The sequence below is a fragment of the Phyllobates terribilis genome, unplaced genomic scaffold (genome assembly GCF_046119375.1).
Source record: "Phyllobates terribilis strain yellow unplaced genomic scaffold, ASM4611937v1 Scaffold_116__1_contigs__length_5312468, whole genome shotgun sequence".
Taxonomy (NCBI): Eukaryota; Metazoa; Chordata; class Amphibia; order Anura; family Dendrobatidae; genus Phyllobates; species Phyllobates terribilis.
This window is the reverse complement of record NW_027362876.1, coordinates 4,521,039-4,539,695: the sequence shown is the minus strand read 5'-3', so window position 1 is coordinate 4,539,695 and position 18,657 is coordinate 4,521,039. Positions and strand designations below refer to the sequence as shown.

Genomic DNA, 18,657 nt, shown 5'->3' with positions numbered 1-18,657 from the left:
CTATTGATGTGGCCGTTTCAAGATGCACAATAAGGAGGCACTTGAAGAAATATGGGCTGCATGGTCGAGTCGCCAGAAGAAAGCCATTACTGTGCAAATGCCACAAAGTATCTCACCTAGAATACGCCAAACAGCATAGAGACAAGCCTCAAAACTTCTGGAACAGGGTAATTTGGAGTGATGAGACCAAAATTGAACTTTTTGGCCACAATCATAAACGTTACATTTGGAAAGAGGTCAACAAGGCCTATGATAAAAAGGAACACCATTCCTACAGTAAAGCACGGAGGTGGATCGCTGATGTTTTGGGGATGTATGAGCTACAATGGCACAGGAAACTTGGTAAAAGTTGAAGGAAAGATGAATGCCGCACGTTATCAGCAAATACTAGAGGCAAATTTGCACTCATCAGCTCGCAAGCTGCGCATGGGACGTACTTGGACGTTCCAACATAACAATGATTCAAAACACAAGGCCAAGTCGACCTGTCATTGGCTACAGCAGAGCAAAGTGAAGGTTCTGGAGTGATCATCTCAGTCTCCTGACCTCAATATCATTGAGCCACTCTGGGGAGATCTCAGGCGCGCAGTTCATGCTAGACAGCCCAGGAATTTACAGGAACTGGAGGCTTTTTGCCAAGAAGAATGGGCAGCTTTACCATCTGAGAAATTAAAGAACCTCATCTACAACTACCACAAAATATTTCAAGCTGTCATTGATGTTAAAAGGGGGCAATACACGCTATTAAGAACTGGGGTATGTGAACTTTTGATCAGGGTCATTTGGATGTTTTTGGTTGTCATTAAGATTTAAAAAGAGAAAACACAGTAGTTTGACAACAAATGGCTTCATCCAACCAATAACCATGAGTGGAGAAAACGTTTTTTTGTTATCATTCATATTCTCTGAAACAAGGCCAAGAAAGGAAAAATTCTGCCGGGGTATGTAAACTTTTGAGCACAACTGTAAGAGATTTCAAGAATGTGGAATGTTAATTGGAAGATCTAGGAACTGCAAGTTATCAGGCAGTAATGGGCAAGCTGAAAGGATATATAGGAGAGATGAATGTATGTGATCCCTATGGTATGTTATGTTATTATTGTATGTACTGGTTTCTTGGTTTTGTCAAAAAAAAAAAACTAATAAAAAAATCTCAAATGTATTGGATTAAAAAAAAAAAGACTAAGAAAAAGTCTTCTCCACTGTGTGGGTTCTCTGGTGCCTAATCAAATCTGATTTCTGGTTAAAACATTTCCCACATTCTGAACATGAAAAAGGCTTCTCCCCTGTGTGAATTCTCTGGTGCTTAATCAAAGCGGATTTATGGTTGAAACATTTTCCACATTCTGAACAGGAAAAAGGCTTCTCCCCTATGTGAATTCTCTGGTGTTTAACCAAATATGATTTATCGTTAAAACATTTCCCACATTCTGAACATGAAAAAGGCTTCTCCCCTGTGTGGGTTCTCTGGTGCTTAATCAAATCTGATTTCTGGTTAAAACATTTCCCACATTCTGAACATGAAAAAGGCTTCTCCCCTGTGTGAATTCTCTGGTGCTTAATCAAATCTGATTTCTGGTTAAAACATTTCCCACATTCTGAACATGAAAAAGGCTTCTCCCCTGTGTGAATTCTCTGGTGGATATTAAGATGTGCTTTCTGGTTGAAACATTTTCCACATTCTGAACAGGTAAAAGGCTTCTCCCCTGTGTGAGTTCTCTGGTGCTTGACCAAAGCTGATTTCTGGTTAAAACATTTTCCACATTCTGAACAGGTAAAAGGCTTCTCCCCTATGTGAAGTCTCTGGTGCTTGACAAAATCTGATTTCTGGTTAAAATATTTCCCATATTTGGAACAAAAAAATCTATTGTCCGCTGTGTGTATTTTTTGATGTTTAAGAAAATACTTTTCAAGGGTAAAACTATTTCCATTTTCTGAACATGAAAATGGCTTCTTTCCTTTATGAGCAGTTTGTTCTTTAATGCTTATTTTTTTATTTTGATTTTCCTTAGTAGTCGGTAATGAATCAGAAGACTGGAGCTGTTTCATAGGATCAGATGACAGATCTTTGCTGTGAAGGGATGATGGTATATCTGGAGTAATGGCATTCACTTCAATTGTATCCTGTGGGATCTCAAGATCATCAGATTTAAAAACAGAAGATGTCAGCTGTCCCCCTGATCTCCTGGTACAGTCATCTGCCAATAAATAAACAATTACTAATTCTGAATAAAATATCCCTGAAATTTATATTTTTGAACATTTCTACTTAAAACGCCTGTAGAAATGACAAGTTATTGACAGAATGACAGTGAAACGTGAAAACCTCATAGGATGAACCAGTGGAGCGTGGTGTTCAACTGCTTGTTCATTCTGCCTCCAAAATATGGAATAAGAAGCCACCAAACAATGTTATGTAGGCAAAAATGATACCAATAAAAACTTCTCATCCATAAATCAATCCAGCAATATCTGCTCTCCCAAAGTCAAATCTCCCCCTCACTTCTGAGCCTTGAAATGTGCCCAAACCACATTCAGCATCCATGTATTTGGCATTACTATAATAAGAAGAACCCACTTAATTTACGGTGTGTGTCTCCTGGAGCACAATCTGGGCACTATGTGTTGGGTAATAAAATGGCCAATGTGCAATTTTCAGTCTCCACCATCCACTTCGTGCTAATTTCCGGAAAGTGCCTGTGGAATCGATACGTCTATAGATTAATTCACTGCGGGTTATAATTTCCAAAATGGAGTCACTTTGTTATATTAAAGAAGTTGTCCAGTACTTTTTACAATTGCCCCAATGTCCCCCAATGTATTTACCCTGTACCCATAAGTCTTTTTGTAATTACCTTCTCCAGTCCTTCTTGCCTGTGAGCGGCACTATCTCTGGCCGCTCTCAGGCATCACGTGACCCCCGATAGCGTCACTCACAGGCTAGAAGGACAGCAGAAGGTGATTACAAAAATTCTTATGGGCACAGGGTAAATACATTGGGGTACATTAGTCAATTGTAAAAAGTACTGGACAACTTCTTTAAGGCTTCTGTAAATAGTGTGTCCAATCTCCCCTGGGATCTGCTCCCCCACGTCTGCTTCTGTCACCAGGCGCCGCCTTAATCATTCTGCAGGTAATGCTGGTGATGGATGAGACGTTGGAACCAGAAGCTCTGGGCAGCGCAGGCTCTGTCCAAACACTAAGATTAGGCAGCCTGGGACCTGTAGTACCATCCAGTCTGGCAGTATGGTTGTGTATTCTGTCCAGCTGAAGTAATCTACTCCCTGCTTCATCCAATCGGAAAGCACCGCACACTACTAAAGCTGGAAGCATATTGCTGGAAGCTGCCAGATACAGCCTTGTTCTCCTCTGGTTCAGTCCTCTGTGCTCAGCTCCCGGTTTGTGTATTTGTTTCTTCTTGTGACCATTTACTGACTACTCCTGTCTGATTTAGTATTTTCTCTGTCCTCCTGGTTATGACCCGGCTACCTGACTATTCTTCTTTGGGTTAAAGGATGATGAGCAAGGCAATCCTTGGGATCAGGAAAATGGAGTACATATCGCCAAGCCTATTCGTGGTAGCCATCTTTTGAGCTGCCAGGTGACCATGAACAGTGCCCCCAATACATTGTGTCGGAAATATATTCCAGCAAGATCTTCATTCATAAATGGCGCTCCTACCCTTGTGCCCAGACAGTAGTGTATAACCGTATATAGAGTATTGTTGGATTCAAGAGAAGTTGGAAAATAATTTGTAAGGTCCATTTGTTTCCTTTTATCCTTTGTGAAGAATTCCAAAATTATCACCACATAAAGTGACACACGTCAGATTTGAAAATGGGCCCCGATTAGGGACAGAAAACTGGCTGCAGGAAGGGGTTAAATCAGAGTATTTTGGGCACTAACTACTGTAGTCAAAAACTGACTATAGACAAGAACACATCTACTAAAATGATCAAACTCAACAGTCTTCATCAGTAATAAATGAGTAACTAGTGGTGAAACCTCTCTGGGGTAATTAGAGTATGGGGCTCGGTGGCTCTTCGCAATCTAAACTATCATAAGGGACAATATTTTCTGTCAGGTGAGTTTCAAGAAGAAATATTAGACATTGAAACAGAACTTTTTATAATAGTGCAAAGATGAGGGGTCTTAAATTTAGATCTCGGGCATTGGGAAGAGGTAATGGAGACCTTCTTTTAAAGACTACCAGGGAGTTACAGAGTCAAATAAGTGAGTCAGGCCGATCACACCAAAATCAAACAAAATGAACCTGTAAAAAAAGACAGAATAAAAGATATGTTACATCCCCAACAACCACATCTATACAAGGGAGAGCTCCAACACTAAAGCGGAGTCACACTCATTTATGGTGGACCATTGGAGCTACTATGAGTCCTGACCAGAAGAGTAGAGAAAGTATTAGTGCCCCCATTTCAGGAGAGATTGTGCAGTAATCTGAATTCCTTAGGACTGAAAACATAATGGAATTTATGACGCGGTGTGAATCCATGAAACCAGGGCTCGAGTCATGCCAACACATCTCCTGCAGGTGTGAATAAATGTATATTTTTGCCATCACCTAGGCACAGCTTAGAGATATATCATGGCACAGGTGTAATGATTTTTATGTAGTTTATCAAGATCCTGTTTGAAGTTAGTTGGTTTAAAAAGAAATTGAAAAGTCAGGATAAAGGGAAACTCTGCTGTTATTGTACAGAAATTCACACTTGCCCCTCACTGCACATTTAATGTTGTAGATCATAAAAGTGAAGTTTGGCCAGAAAGACTGGACCTGGTCTTGTAGGGACCATATGAGCACATTCAGCAGCACAGAAGGGAGAGAAGGTAGATTCATCTAATAAGATATCAGGGATCTAGGAAGCCAACAGCATCATTACCCTTCGCTTTCTCTTACAGGCCCATCATAATTTTGATTTTCTCACTTGTCAGCACATTCTACGTACGCTGTCATTTGGCTTTGTAGTTTATAGATCTGGGCAGGTAACGGTCAGCGTCTCCTAATCCCAGGGGGAGGTGGATCCTCCAGGTTGTAAGTTCTATAGAAAAGATATTTTACAATTACACATAGTAATGTGAAAATTTTCGGATGGAGGAAAATGTTGTGGTCTAGAGGTAAAATGATGATCACACGATTGTGATACAGCCGGACTACACCACCGATAAAGCAGCCACAGCCCGTGACTGAGAAGAATCTGTGACTTGTCAGCATTTAGTACCCAGTACTCACCTGGGTAGTCATATGTAGGAATCTCCTTCTTACACTGCTCATCACCCCTCACATATGTCTCTGTAGTATTAATATGGGTCAGATTTTCACCCTGAAACAAATATTGTAAAAGTCACAAACAGATGAGAAGTCACATCTATGATCAGCTCTAATCCTGCCATCTCCACCGTTCTCATTACACTAGTATAAAACATATAATACTGGTGGATAAAACAAAACTAAGCACAAGACCTTCACAGCCGTCTACACATCATAGGGGGGATCTCATGATACCTTCTCTCCATCTACCTGATGATCCTGAGGAACATTGGGATCTTCTTGTTTACAGTCCTGTGGAAGAAGAGGATGGGGACATCTCTCTGGTGTTGTCCTCTTACTGGATAGATCTGGAGGAAACACATACAAGGACTGAATTCATTCTTTACATACAGATAATTATAGGCCGTGTGTATTTAGTCCTGTCTATTACCTGGTGATGTGAGGGGCTGGGGAACCTCCATCATGACGTCCTTGTACAGATCTTTGTGTCCTTCTAAATACTCCCACTCCTCCATGGAGAAATAGACGGCGACATCCTGACACACTATAGGAACCTGACACATACAATGATATCGTCATCCCGCCGATCCCTTCATAGCGTTACTGTATAATGTCCCAGCATTCCTAGCAGTGTCACCTCTCCAGTCAGCAGCTCAATCATCTTGTAGGTGAGTTCTAGGATCTTCTGGTCATTGATGTCCTCATGTATCAGGGGGTGAGGTGGAGGCCTCGTGATTGGGCTCAGGGGTCTTCCCCATCCCTCAGACACAGGGTCCTGACAGCGCTCACTAGAGGTCTTCTTCACTACTGTGTAATCCTGGTTATGGAGAGACACATTAATAAATCTCCCTCCAGACATTTCCAGAGTCCTCACCTCTCCAGTTCTGTCCATCTGTTATTCCCATAGATAAGAATGATGTAATGTGACGTCATCAGAATCTCTCACCTCTCCAGTAAGCCGGAAGAGGATCTCTAGGGTGAGGTGTAATATCCTCTCCGCCATCTTGTCTCTGTCCGTATCCATCCTTGATAGGTGATTTAGAAAAATTCTCTTATATAGAAGATCTTCACTGAGAGGATCCGATATTGTAGAGACCTGAATGAGAAAAAGAGCCGATGTAACATCATAAAGAATTCTGTGTAATAATACAATTACTGGAGACAATAAGGGAAATATATCAGTAGATGTGTAGATGTTGTATTCTCTAGTCTTTTATGGACTGGAACATAAGTTGAATTGATGACTTAGACATCTCCTCCATACTTCCAATCACTGGCTAAGTTGGCCACTGCTGCAGTAAGAATCACCCAGAAACCCAAGCAGCAATGGTATTTTTATTATTTTACAACATTCTGCTTTTGTCCCTGACGTACTAATAAAACCTATATATTTTAGGCCACAGACAACAAGCAGTTTCTTCCTCGGAGTCTGCAGCTGAATACGTGTCTTATAGACTCATCTTCCATAACGCTAATTCTCGTCATATACATTACACGTGACATGAGAAATAACAACTTCATGATGAGGACGACATCTTCATCTTCTAATGCGGCTCTAGAAACAAATTTGGCCAGAGTCCGTCGCTGACCTCATCATCACTGACTGTCTATATGAATGTTTCCCGTCTTTCCCAGGTTGTGATCTTTTATCACGTTAGATCTCATTTATAAGAGCTTGTTTGTAAGAACACAGACAGGAGTTATTTGATGCGAATGTCTCCATGTACAGTGTTTTTTTTCCTGGATATTATGTTTCTTTTAGCATTTTTATGTAGGCTTCCATATATTACATGAAAAACACCAAAAAAAGAAAACCAAGTGTTAAAACATAAAATAAAATTGGGGTTGGCGGCACTGTGGGATCATTATACTGTATGTGGGGGGGATGGTGGTATTGTGAGAACATTATACTGTATGTGGGGGGGGGTTATTGTGGGAACATTATACTGTATGTGGGAAGATTGCGGTACTGTGGGAACATTATACTGTATGTGGGTAGATGGCGGTACTGTGGGAACATTATACAGTGTGGGGAAATAGAGGTACTATGAGAGCATTATATTGAGAGGCTTAATGACCGCAGTCGCTCCTGTGACCGGGCCCAGCCACCACCAGCCCCTGCTGCAGCTGGATGTGTGTTCTCGGACTGACATTCAGCTTAGTGCCACAATACACGCTGCCGACCAATCAGAGGCCAGCAGCTGACATCGGCATGTACGTCATTAGGGGCGCATGGAAGTAACATCATGCTCTCCTGTCGCTTCCAGCTGAAGTCAGCGGCAGCTCCAGAAAAGACACCGCGCGGCGAGGGAGCGGAGAGAAAGTGAGTGTAATGTTTGTTTGTTTTTTAAATCAGCGAGTACACGGTGCCCTTGGCCATAATACTACATGTAAGAGTGTGGGCTGTGCATTATACTACATGGATGACTATGGGCTGTGCATTATACTACATGTACGGACCATGGGCTGTGCATTATACTACATGTACGGACTATGGGCTGTGCATTATACTACATGTACAGACTATGGGCTGCGCATTATACTACATGGATGACTATGGGCTGTGCATTATACTACATGTATGGACTATGGGCTGTGCATTATATTACATGGATGACTGTGGGCTGTGCATTATACTGCATGTATGGACTATGGGCTGTGCATTATACTACATGGATGACTGTGGGCTGTGCATTATACTACATGGATGACTATGGGCTGTGCATTATACTACATGTACGGACTATGGGCTGTGCATTACACTACATGTACGGACTATGGGCTGTGCATTATACTACATGTACGAACTATGGGCTGTGCATTATACTACATGTAAGAGTGTGGGCTGTGCATTACACTACATGTATGGACTATGGGCTGTGCATTATACTACATGTACGGACTATGGGCTGTGCATTACACTACATGTACGGACTATGGGCTGTGCATTATACTACATGTACGGACTATGGGCTGTGCATTATACTACATGTACGGACTATGGGCTGTGCATTATACTACATGTACGGACTATGGGCTGTGCATTATACTACATGTACGGATTATGGGCTGTGCATTATACTACATGTACGGACTATGGGCTGTGCATTATACTACATGTACGGACTATGGGCTGTGCATTATACTACATGTACGGACCATGGGCTGTGCATTATACTACATGTACGGACCATGGGCTGTGCATTATACTACATGTACGGACTATGGGCTGTGCATTATACTACATGTATGACTATGGGCTGTGCATTATACTACATGTACGGACTATGGGCTGTGCATTATACTACATGTACGGCCCATGGGCTGTGCATTATACTACATGTACGGACTATGGGCTGTGCATTATACTACATGTAACAGTATGGGCTGTGCATTATACTACATGTAAGAGGATGGGCTGTGCATTATACTACATGTACGGACTATGGGCTGTGCATTATACTACATGTAAGAGGATGGGCTGTGCATTATACTACATGTACGGACTATGGGCTGTGCATTATACTACATGTAACAGTATGGGCTGTGCATTATACTACATGTAAGAGGATGGGCTGTGCATTATACTACATGTACGGACTATGGGCTGTGCATTATACTACATGTATGACTATGGGCTGTGCATTACACTACATGTACGGACTATGGGCTGTGCATTATACTACATGTACGGACTATGGGCTGCACATTACGCTACATGTACGGACTATGGGCTGTGCATTATACTACATGTACGAACTATGGGCTGTGCATTACACTACATGTACGGACTATGGGCTGTGCATTATACTACATGTACGGACTATGGGCTGCACATTACGCTACATGTACGGACTATGGGCTGTGCATTATACTACATGTACGAACTATGGGCTGTGCATTACACTACATGTACGGACTATGGGCTGCACATTATACTACATGTACGGACTATGGGCTGCACATTATACTACATGTACGGCCCATGGGCTGCGCATTATACTACATGTACGGCCCATGGGCTGCGCATTATACTACATGTACGGACCATGGGCTGTGCATTATACTACATGTACGGACCATGGGCTGCGCATTACACTGTGTTCCAAATTATTATGCAAATAATATTTTCTCAGATTTTCCCAAATTACCTATATGAATTGCAGTCATTGTAATTTTCCAGTCAAATAACTATTAGAGTACAATTGAAAGGTTTTTGTACAAACTGCCTATGATAACAGTATATTTAAAAAAAAAAAAAAAACTCAAACTGCACTCAAAATGCATGTTCCAAATTATTATGCACAGCAGAGTTTTCAACCTTTTCATTTTAATAAAGAACAAAAAAATGGTCATTTTTGAAATTATAAGCATTAGCAGGTTATTACAAACTGAAATCAAACAGTTTTCAACTCAAAACTTTATTCTAGGTGATGTTACATTTTCACATAGGACCCCTTGTTCGAAAGGAGCTTCTGAACTCTCTCGTCCATTGAATTTGTCAGGTTTTGGATGGTTTCTGCTTCAATTGTTTTGCATGAGGACAGAATACCCTCCCAGAGCTGTTGCTTAGATGTGGCAAGCAATCCCCGCAATGTGCATATCCGAGCACCCGATGCAAACTCAAGTAGCGAACACTTGCGCTCAACACTAGTCGCCATATCGTCATCTATTTTTTTTTTAAATATCCCAACCTTACCCCCAACCCTAATACAACCCCAACCCTAACCCTAGAGTTTGTTTTTTGCGCCGTTCCTCGTGCGGTATAAGTGATTAGACGACTTTATTCTTCGGGTTGGTGCGATTGCAGCGATACTAGAATGATATCGGGTTTTTATGATTGACAGCTGTCACACACTAAAAGACACATATTTTAGTAAAATCTAGCTTTTGCATCGCCATATTTTGAGAGCTATAATTTTTCTATATTTTGGCCGACAGAGTCATGTGACAGCTTGTTTTTTGCGGGATGAGTTGACGTATTTATTGGTATCATTTTCAGGCACGTGACATTGCTTTCTATTCCGATTTTTGGGAGGCAGAATAAACAAAAAACAACAATTCAGGAAATGTTTTTTTTTTTTTACAATTTTTTTATGCCGTTCCGCGTGTGGTAAAATTGATAAGGCAGCTTTATTCTTCGGGTCAGTACGTTTACAGCGGTACCACATTTATATAGTTTTTCTATGTTTTGGCGCTTTTACACAATAAAAGCTATTTTATAGAATTTTTTTTTTTTGCATCGCTTTATTCTGAGAGCTATAACTTTTTTATTTTTCGGCAGATTGAGCTGTATGGCGGCTTGCTTTTTTGTGGGACAAGATGACATTTTCAGCGGTACCATTTTTATTTATATTCGTCTTTTTGATCGTGTGTTATTCCATTTTTTGTTTTTGCGGTATGATGATAAAGCATTGGTTTCTGCTTAGTTTTTTTTTTACCGTGTTCACTAAAGGGGTTAACTAGTGGGACAGTTTTATAGGTCAGGTCGTTCCGGACGCAGCGATACCAAATATGTGTACTTTAATTGTTTTGTTGTTTTTTTTCATAATAATATTTATTGATGGGTACATTATATTTTTATTTTTGGTGGATTATTTTTTTGATTTTTTTTTTTTTAAATATTTTTACAATTTTTTTTTTCATTTTTTAACAATTTTTTTTTTACTTTTAGACTTTTTCCCACAATAGGACTTTTTTCACTCTGATCACCTGTATAGCATAGGGATGGAGCACCATCCCTGTGCTATACAGGCTGTCAGTGCTGCAGATGCAGAAGATACTTTGGTCGTGCACTGCATATGACCAAAGTATCCTCCTGCTGTCTGGTGACCCGGATGTTTTTATGACATGGCAACATCCGGGAAGCCGCGGCAGACAGTGTTGGACGCCGGCAGGAGAGGTGAGTATGGGCGATCACCTCCCCAATCGACTTTGATCGTACATTGCATGGGTTAATGTGCCAGGCACATAGCACCGGGTGTCAGCTGTGACAATCAGCTGACACCCGGCGGCGATCACGCCCGCACAGCCTATGTGCGGGCAAAATCAACAGGGCGCACTAATACGTACCTGGCTCTGAAAGCCCAGGGGGCAGGTGCGTATTAGTACGCCCTGGGCTTTTAAGGGGTTAAAGTACACTCTGCACCCCATCTTGACTGAAAAAAAAACAGAAATGTAGAAACTTTTGCAAATTTAATAAAAAAGAAAAACTGAAATATCACATGGTCATAAGTATTCAGACCCTTTGCTCAGTATTGAGTAGAAGCCCCCTTTTGAGCTAGTACAGCCACGAGTCTTCTTGGGAATGATGCAACAAGTTTTTCACACCTGGATTTGGGGATCCTCTGCCATTCCTTCCATGCAGATCCTCTCCACTTCCGTCAGGTTGGATGGTGAACGTTGGTGGACAGCCATTTTCAGGTCTCTCCAGAGATGCTCAATTGGGCTTAGGTCAGGGCTCTGGCTGGGCCAGTCAAGAATGGTCACAGAGTTGTTCTGAAGCCACTCCTTTGTTATTTTAGCTGTGTGCTTGGGGTCATTGTCTTGTTGGAAGTTGAACCTTCAGCCAAGTCTGAGGTCCAAAGCACTCTGGAAGAAGTATTCATCCAGAATATGTACTTGGCCGCATTCATGTTTCCTTCAATTGCAAGCAGTCATCCTGTCCGTGCAGCTGAAAAACACCCCCATAGCATGATGCTGCCACCACCATGTTTTACAGTTGGGATTGTATTAGGCAGGTGATGAGCAGTGCCTGGTTTTCGCCACACATACCGCTTAGAACTTTTTGATGATAATTCTATCTTCGTCTCATCAGACCAGAGAATCTTATTTCTCATAGTCTGGGAGTCCTTCATGTGTTTTTGTTCAAACTCTATGCTGGCTTTCATATGTTTTGCACTGCGGAGAGGCCTCCGTCGGGCCACTCAGCCATAAAAGCCCGACTGGTGGAGAGCTGCAGTGATAGTTGACTTTGTGGAACTTTCTTCCATCTCCCTACTGCATCTCTGGAGCTCAGCCAAGTGATCTTGGGGTTCCTCTTTACCTCGCTCACCAAGGTTCTTCTCTCACGATTCCTCAGTTTGGCTGGACAGCCATGTCTAGGAAGACTTCTGGTGGTCCTAAACTTCTTCCATTTAAGGAATATGGATGCCACTGTGCTCTTGGGAACCTTGAGTACTACAGAAATTCTTTTGTAACCTTGGCCAGATCTGTGCCTTGCCACAATTCTGTCTCTGAGCTCCTTGGGTAGCTCCTTTGAGCTCATGATTCTCATCTGGTCTGACATGCACTGTGAGCTGTGAGGTCTTATATAGACAGGTGTGTGCCTTTCCAAATCAAGTCCTATCAGTTTAATTAAACACAGCTGGACTCCAATTAAGGAGTAGAACCATCTCAAGGAGGATCACAAGGAAATGGACAGCATGGGACTAAAATATGAGTGTCTGAGCAAAGGGTCTGAATACTTATGACCATGAGATATTTCAGTTTTTCTTTTTTAATAAATTTGAAAAAACTTCTACATTTGTTTTTTTTTCAGTCAAGATGGGGTGCAGAGTGTACTTTAATGAGAAAAAATGACCTTTTTAGAAGTTACCAAATGGCTGCAATGAAAAAAAAAGTGAAAAATGTAAAGGGGTCTGAATACTTTCCATACCCACTGTATATATCAGGATGGGTGGTGGTCAAAATCAACAAGCAACAGGTCCCATCATAGTTATGCCTCTGATTATACTGTGTGGGGGGATGGCGGTACTATGGGAACAATACACTGTGTGGGGGCGTCATACATCCTACATAAGGGGCATAATGGGGGAATTACACTGTGTGGGGCATCATACATCCTGCATAAGGGGTATAATGGGACATTACACTGTGTGGGGCATCATGCATCCTGCATAAGGAGCATAATGGGGGCATTACACTGTGTGGGGGGCATCATACATCCTGCATAAGGGGCATAATGGGGGCATTACACTGTGTGGGGGCATCATACATCCTGCATAAGGGGCATTACACTGTGTGGGGGCATCATACATCCTGCATAAGGGGCATAATGGGGGCATTACACTGTGTGGGGGCATCATACATCCTGCATAAGGGGCATAATGGGGGCATCATACATCCTGCATAAGGGGCATAATGGGGGCATTACACTGTATGAGGGCATCATACATCCTGCATAAGGGGCATAATGGGGGCATTACACTGTGTGAGGGCATCATATATCATGCATAAGGGGCATAATGGGGGCATTACACTGTGGGGGCATCATACATACTGCATAAGGGGCATAATGGGGGCATTACACTGTGGGGGCATCATACATCCTGCATAAGGGGCATAATGGGGCATTACACTGTGTGGGGGCATCATACTTCCTGTATAAGGGGCATAATGGGGGCATTACACTGTGTGAGGGCATCATACATCCTGCATAAGGGGCATAATGGGGGCATTACATTGTGTGGGGGCATCATACATCCTGCATAAGGGGCATAATGGGGGCATTACACTGTGGGGGCATCATACATCCTGCATAAGGGGCATAATGGGGGCATTACACTGTGTGGGGGGCATCATACATCCTGCAAAAGGGGCATAATGGGGGCATTACACTGTGGGGGCATCATACATCCTGTATAAGGGGCATAATGGGGGCATTACACTGTGTGGGGGGCATCATACATCCTGCATAAGGGGCATTACACTGTGTGGGGGCATCATACATCCTGCATAAGGGGCATTACACTGTGGGGCATCATACATACTGTATAAGGGGCATAATGGGGGCATTACACTGTGTGGGGGGCATCATACATACTGTATAAGGGACATAATGGGGGCATTACACTGTGTGGGGCACCATACATCCTGCATAAGGGGCATAATGGGGGCATTACACTGTGGGGGGCATCATACATACTGCATAAGGGGCATAATGGGACATTACACTGTGGGGGCATCATACATACTGCATAAGGGGTATAATGGGGGCATTACACTGTGGGGGCATCATACATCCTGAATAAGGGGCATAATGGGGGCATTACACTGTGTGGGGGCATCATACATCCTGCATAAGGGGCATAATGGGGGCATTACACTGTGGGGCATCATACATACTGTATAAGGGGCATAATGGGGGCATTACACTGTGTGGGGGGCATCATACATCCTGTATAAGGGACATAATGGGGGCATTACACTGTGTGGGGCATCATACATCCTGCATAAGGGGCATAATGGGGGCATTACACTGTGGGGGGCATCATACATACTGCATAAGGGGCATAATGAGGGCATTACACTGTGGGGGCATCATACATACTGCATAAGGGGTATAATGGGGGCATTACACTGTGGGGGCATCATACATACTGCATAAGGGGCATAATGGGGGCATTACACTGTGGGGGCATCATACATCCTTCATAAGGGGCATAATGGGGGCATTACACTGTGGGGGCATCATACATCCTGTATAAGGGGCATAATGGGGGCATTACACTGTGTGGGGGGCATCATACATCCTGCATAAGGGGCATAATGGGGGCATTACACTGTGTGGGGGCATCATACATCCTGCATAAGGGGCATAATGGGGGCATTACACTGTGGGGCATCATACATACTGTATAAGGGGCATAATGGGGGCATTACACTGTGTGGGGGGCATCACACATCGTGTATAAGGGACATAATGGGGGCATTACACTGTGTGGGGCATCATACATCCTGCATAAGGGGCATAATGGGGCCATTACACTGTGTGGGGGCATCATACATCCTGCATAAGGGGCATAATGGGGGCATTACACTGTGGGGGCATCATACATCCTGCATAAGGGGCATAATGGGGCATTACACTGTGTGGGGGCATCATACATCCTGCATAAGGGGCATAATGGGGGCATTACACTGTGTGAGGGCATCATACATCCTGCATAAGGGGCATAATGGGGCCATTACACTGTGTGAGGGCATCATACATCCTGCATAAGGGGCATAATGGGGGCATTACACTGTGGGGGCATCATACATACTGCATAAGGGGCATAATGGGGGCATTACACTGTGGGGGCATCATACATCCTGCATAAGGGGCATAATGGGGCATTACACTGTGCGAGGGCATCATACATCCTGCATAAGGGGCATAATGGGGGCATTACATTGTGTGGGGGCATCATACATCCTGCATAAGGGGCATAATGGGGGCATTACACTGTGGGGGCATCATACATCCTGCATAAGGGGCATAATGGGGGCATTACACTGTGTGGGGGGCATCATACATCCTGCATAAGGGGCATAATGGGGGCATTACACTGTGTGGGGGGCATCATACATCCTGCATAAGGGGCATAATGGGGGCATCATACATCCATAAGGGGCATAATGGGGGCATTACACTGTGTGGGGGCATCATACATCCTGCATAAGGGGCATAATGGGGGCATTACACTGTGTGGGGGGCATCATACATACTGTATAAGGGGCATAATGGGGGCATTACACTGTGTGGGGGGCATCATACATACTGTATAAGGGACATAATGGGGGCATAACACTGTGGGGGGCATCATACATCCTGCATAAGGGGCATAATGGGGGCATTACACTCTGGGGGGCATCATACATGCTGCATAAGGGGCATAATGGGGGCATTACACTCTGGGGGGCATCATACATGCTGCATAAGGGGCATAATGGGGGCATTACACTGTGGGGGCATCATACATACTGCATAAGGGGTATAATGGGGGCATTACACTGTGGGGGCATCATACATACTGCATAAGGGGCATAATGGGGGCATTACACTGTGGGGGCATCAAACATCCTTCATAAGGGGCATAATGGGGGCATTACACTGTGGGGGCATCATACATCCTGTATAAGGGGCATAATGGGGGCATTACACTGTGTGGGGGGCATCATACATCCTGCATAATGGGCATAATGGGGGCATTACACTGTGTGGGGGCATCATACATCCTGCATAAGGGGCATAATGGGGGCATTACACTGTGGGGCATCATACATACTGTATAAGGGGCATAATGGAGGCATTACACTGTGTGGGGGGCATCATACATCCTGTATAAGGGACATAATGGGGGCATTACACTGTGTGGGGCATCATACATCCTGCATAAGGGGCATAATGGGGGCATTACACTGTGGGGGGCATCATACATACTGCATAAGGGGCATAATGAGGGCATTACACTGTGGGGGCATCATACATACTGCATGAGGGGTATAATGGGGGCATTACACTGTGGGGGCATCATACATACTGCATAAGGGGCATAATGGGGGCATTACACTGTGGGGGCATCATACATCCTTCATAAGGGGCATAATGGGGGCATTACACTGTGGGGGCATCATACATCCTGTATAAGGGGCATAATGGGGGCATTACACTGTGTGGGGGGCATCATACATCCTGCATAAGGGGCATAATGGGGGCACTACACTGTGTGGGGGCATCATACATCCTGCATAAGGGCATAATGGGGCCATTACACTGTGGGGCATCATACATACTGTATAAGGGGCATAATGGGGGCATTACACTGTGTGGGGCATCATACATCCTGCATAAGGGGCATAATTGGGGCATTACACTGTGGGGGGCATCATACATCCTGCATAAGGGGCATAATGAGGGCATTACACTGTGGGGGCATCATACATACTGCATAAGGGGCATAATGGGGGCATTACACTGTGTGGGGGCATCATACATCCTGCATAAGGGGCATTACACTGTGGGGGCATCATACATCCTGCATAAGGGGCATAATGGGGGCATTACACTGTGTGGGGGCATCATACATACTGCATAAGAGGCATAATGGGGGCATTACACTGTGTGGGGGCATCATACATACTGCATAAGGGGCATAATGGGGGCATTACACTGTGTGGGGGCATCATACATCCTGCATAAGGGGCATAATGGGGGCATTACACTGTGTGGGGGCATCATACATCCTGCATAAGGGGCATAATGGGGGCATTACACTGTGGGGGCATCATACATCCTGCATAAGGGGCATAATGGAGGCATTACACTGTGTGGGGGCATCATACATACTGCATAAGGGGCATAATGGGCGCATTACACTGTGGGGGCATCATACATACTGCATAAGGGGCATAATGGGGGCATTACACTGTGTGGGGGCATCATACATCCTGCATAAGGGGCATAATGGGGGCATTACACTGTGGGGGCATCATACATCCTGCATAAGGGGCATAATGGGGGCATTACACTGTGGAGGCATCATACATCCTGCATAAGGGGCATAATAGGGGCATTACACTGTGTGGGGGCATCATACATCCTGCATAAGGGGCATAATGGGGGCATTACACTGTGGGGGCATCATACATCCTGCATAAGGGGCATAATAGGGGCATTACACTGTGTGGGGGCATCATACATACTACATAAGGGGCATAATGGGGGCATTACACTGTGGGGGCATCATACATCATGCATAAGGGGCATAATGGGGACATTACACTGTGTGGGGGCATCATACATCCTGCATAAGGGGCATAATGGGGGCATTACACTGTGTGGGGGCATCCTACATCCTGCATAAGGGGCATAATGGGGGCATTACACTGTGTGGGGGCATCATACATCCGGCATAATGGGGGCATTACACTGTGGGGCCAGTAAAGGGGTCCTGTACTATGAGAAAATACGTTTCCTCCCTTCCTGTCTCCATAGTTGGGTCGCATGTATCTATTACAGGAAACTGAACAAAAACCTTATGAATCTTATAAAGGGGCAACACAAGACCCCAAAAGAGTCTCCGTGCTGAAGGGGTTAATGCCCCCTGCGCCCAGTAATGGGGGTCTCCACATACTTCCACCTGCAGAGCCGCCACCACATATATGGCTGCTCTGTGCGCACAGGAGCTGTGATGAGGTCACAGGAGGGGAGGAGTCAGGGGTCACATGATCAGGGGCCTCAGTGGATGCAGGACTCTGCTGTGCTGGTTGTCATGGTGCTGGATGAGCTGAAGTTTATGTGTGGGGTCAGGAGGGGTTTACAGTGTGGATGTAGCAGAGCCACGCGTGTACGAGGCGTACGGAGCGGAGCCGTGTGTGTACGAGGCGTACGGAGCGGAGACGCGTGTGTACGAGGTGTACGGAGCAGAGCCGCGCGTGTACGAGGTGTACGGAGCAGAGCCGCGCGTGTACGAGGTGTACGGAGCAGAGCCGCGCGTGTACGAGGTGTACGGAGCGGAGCCGCGCGTGTACGAGGTGTACGGAGCGGAGCCGCGTGTGTACGAGGTGTACGGAGCAGAGCCGCGCGTGTACGAGGTGTACGG

The 18,657-nt window shown here is 44.5% G+C and overlaps 1 protein-coding gene across 1 annotated transcript; it reads right to left on the bottom strand.

Annotated features, from left to right (window-relative positions):
• Nucleotides 1–4,919: 4,919 nt before the first annotated feature.
• Nucleotides 4,920–6,149, bottom strand: LOC141201460 (uncharacterized). Its single transcript, XM_073663450.1, has 5 exons — nucleotides 5,928–6,149; nucleotides 5,721–5,844; nucleotides 5,540–5,637; nucleotides 5,252–5,342; nucleotides 4,920–5,060 (listed from the first exon to the last, which is right to left on the bottom strand). The coding sequence occupies exons 1-5, from the start codon at nucleotides 6,147–6,149 to the stop codon at nucleotides 4,972–4,974; spliced, it is 624 nt and encodes a 207-aa protein (XP_073519551.1). The 3' UTR covers nucleotides 4,920–4,971.
• Between the last annotated feature and the right edge of the window lie 12,508 nt (nucleotides 6,150–18,657).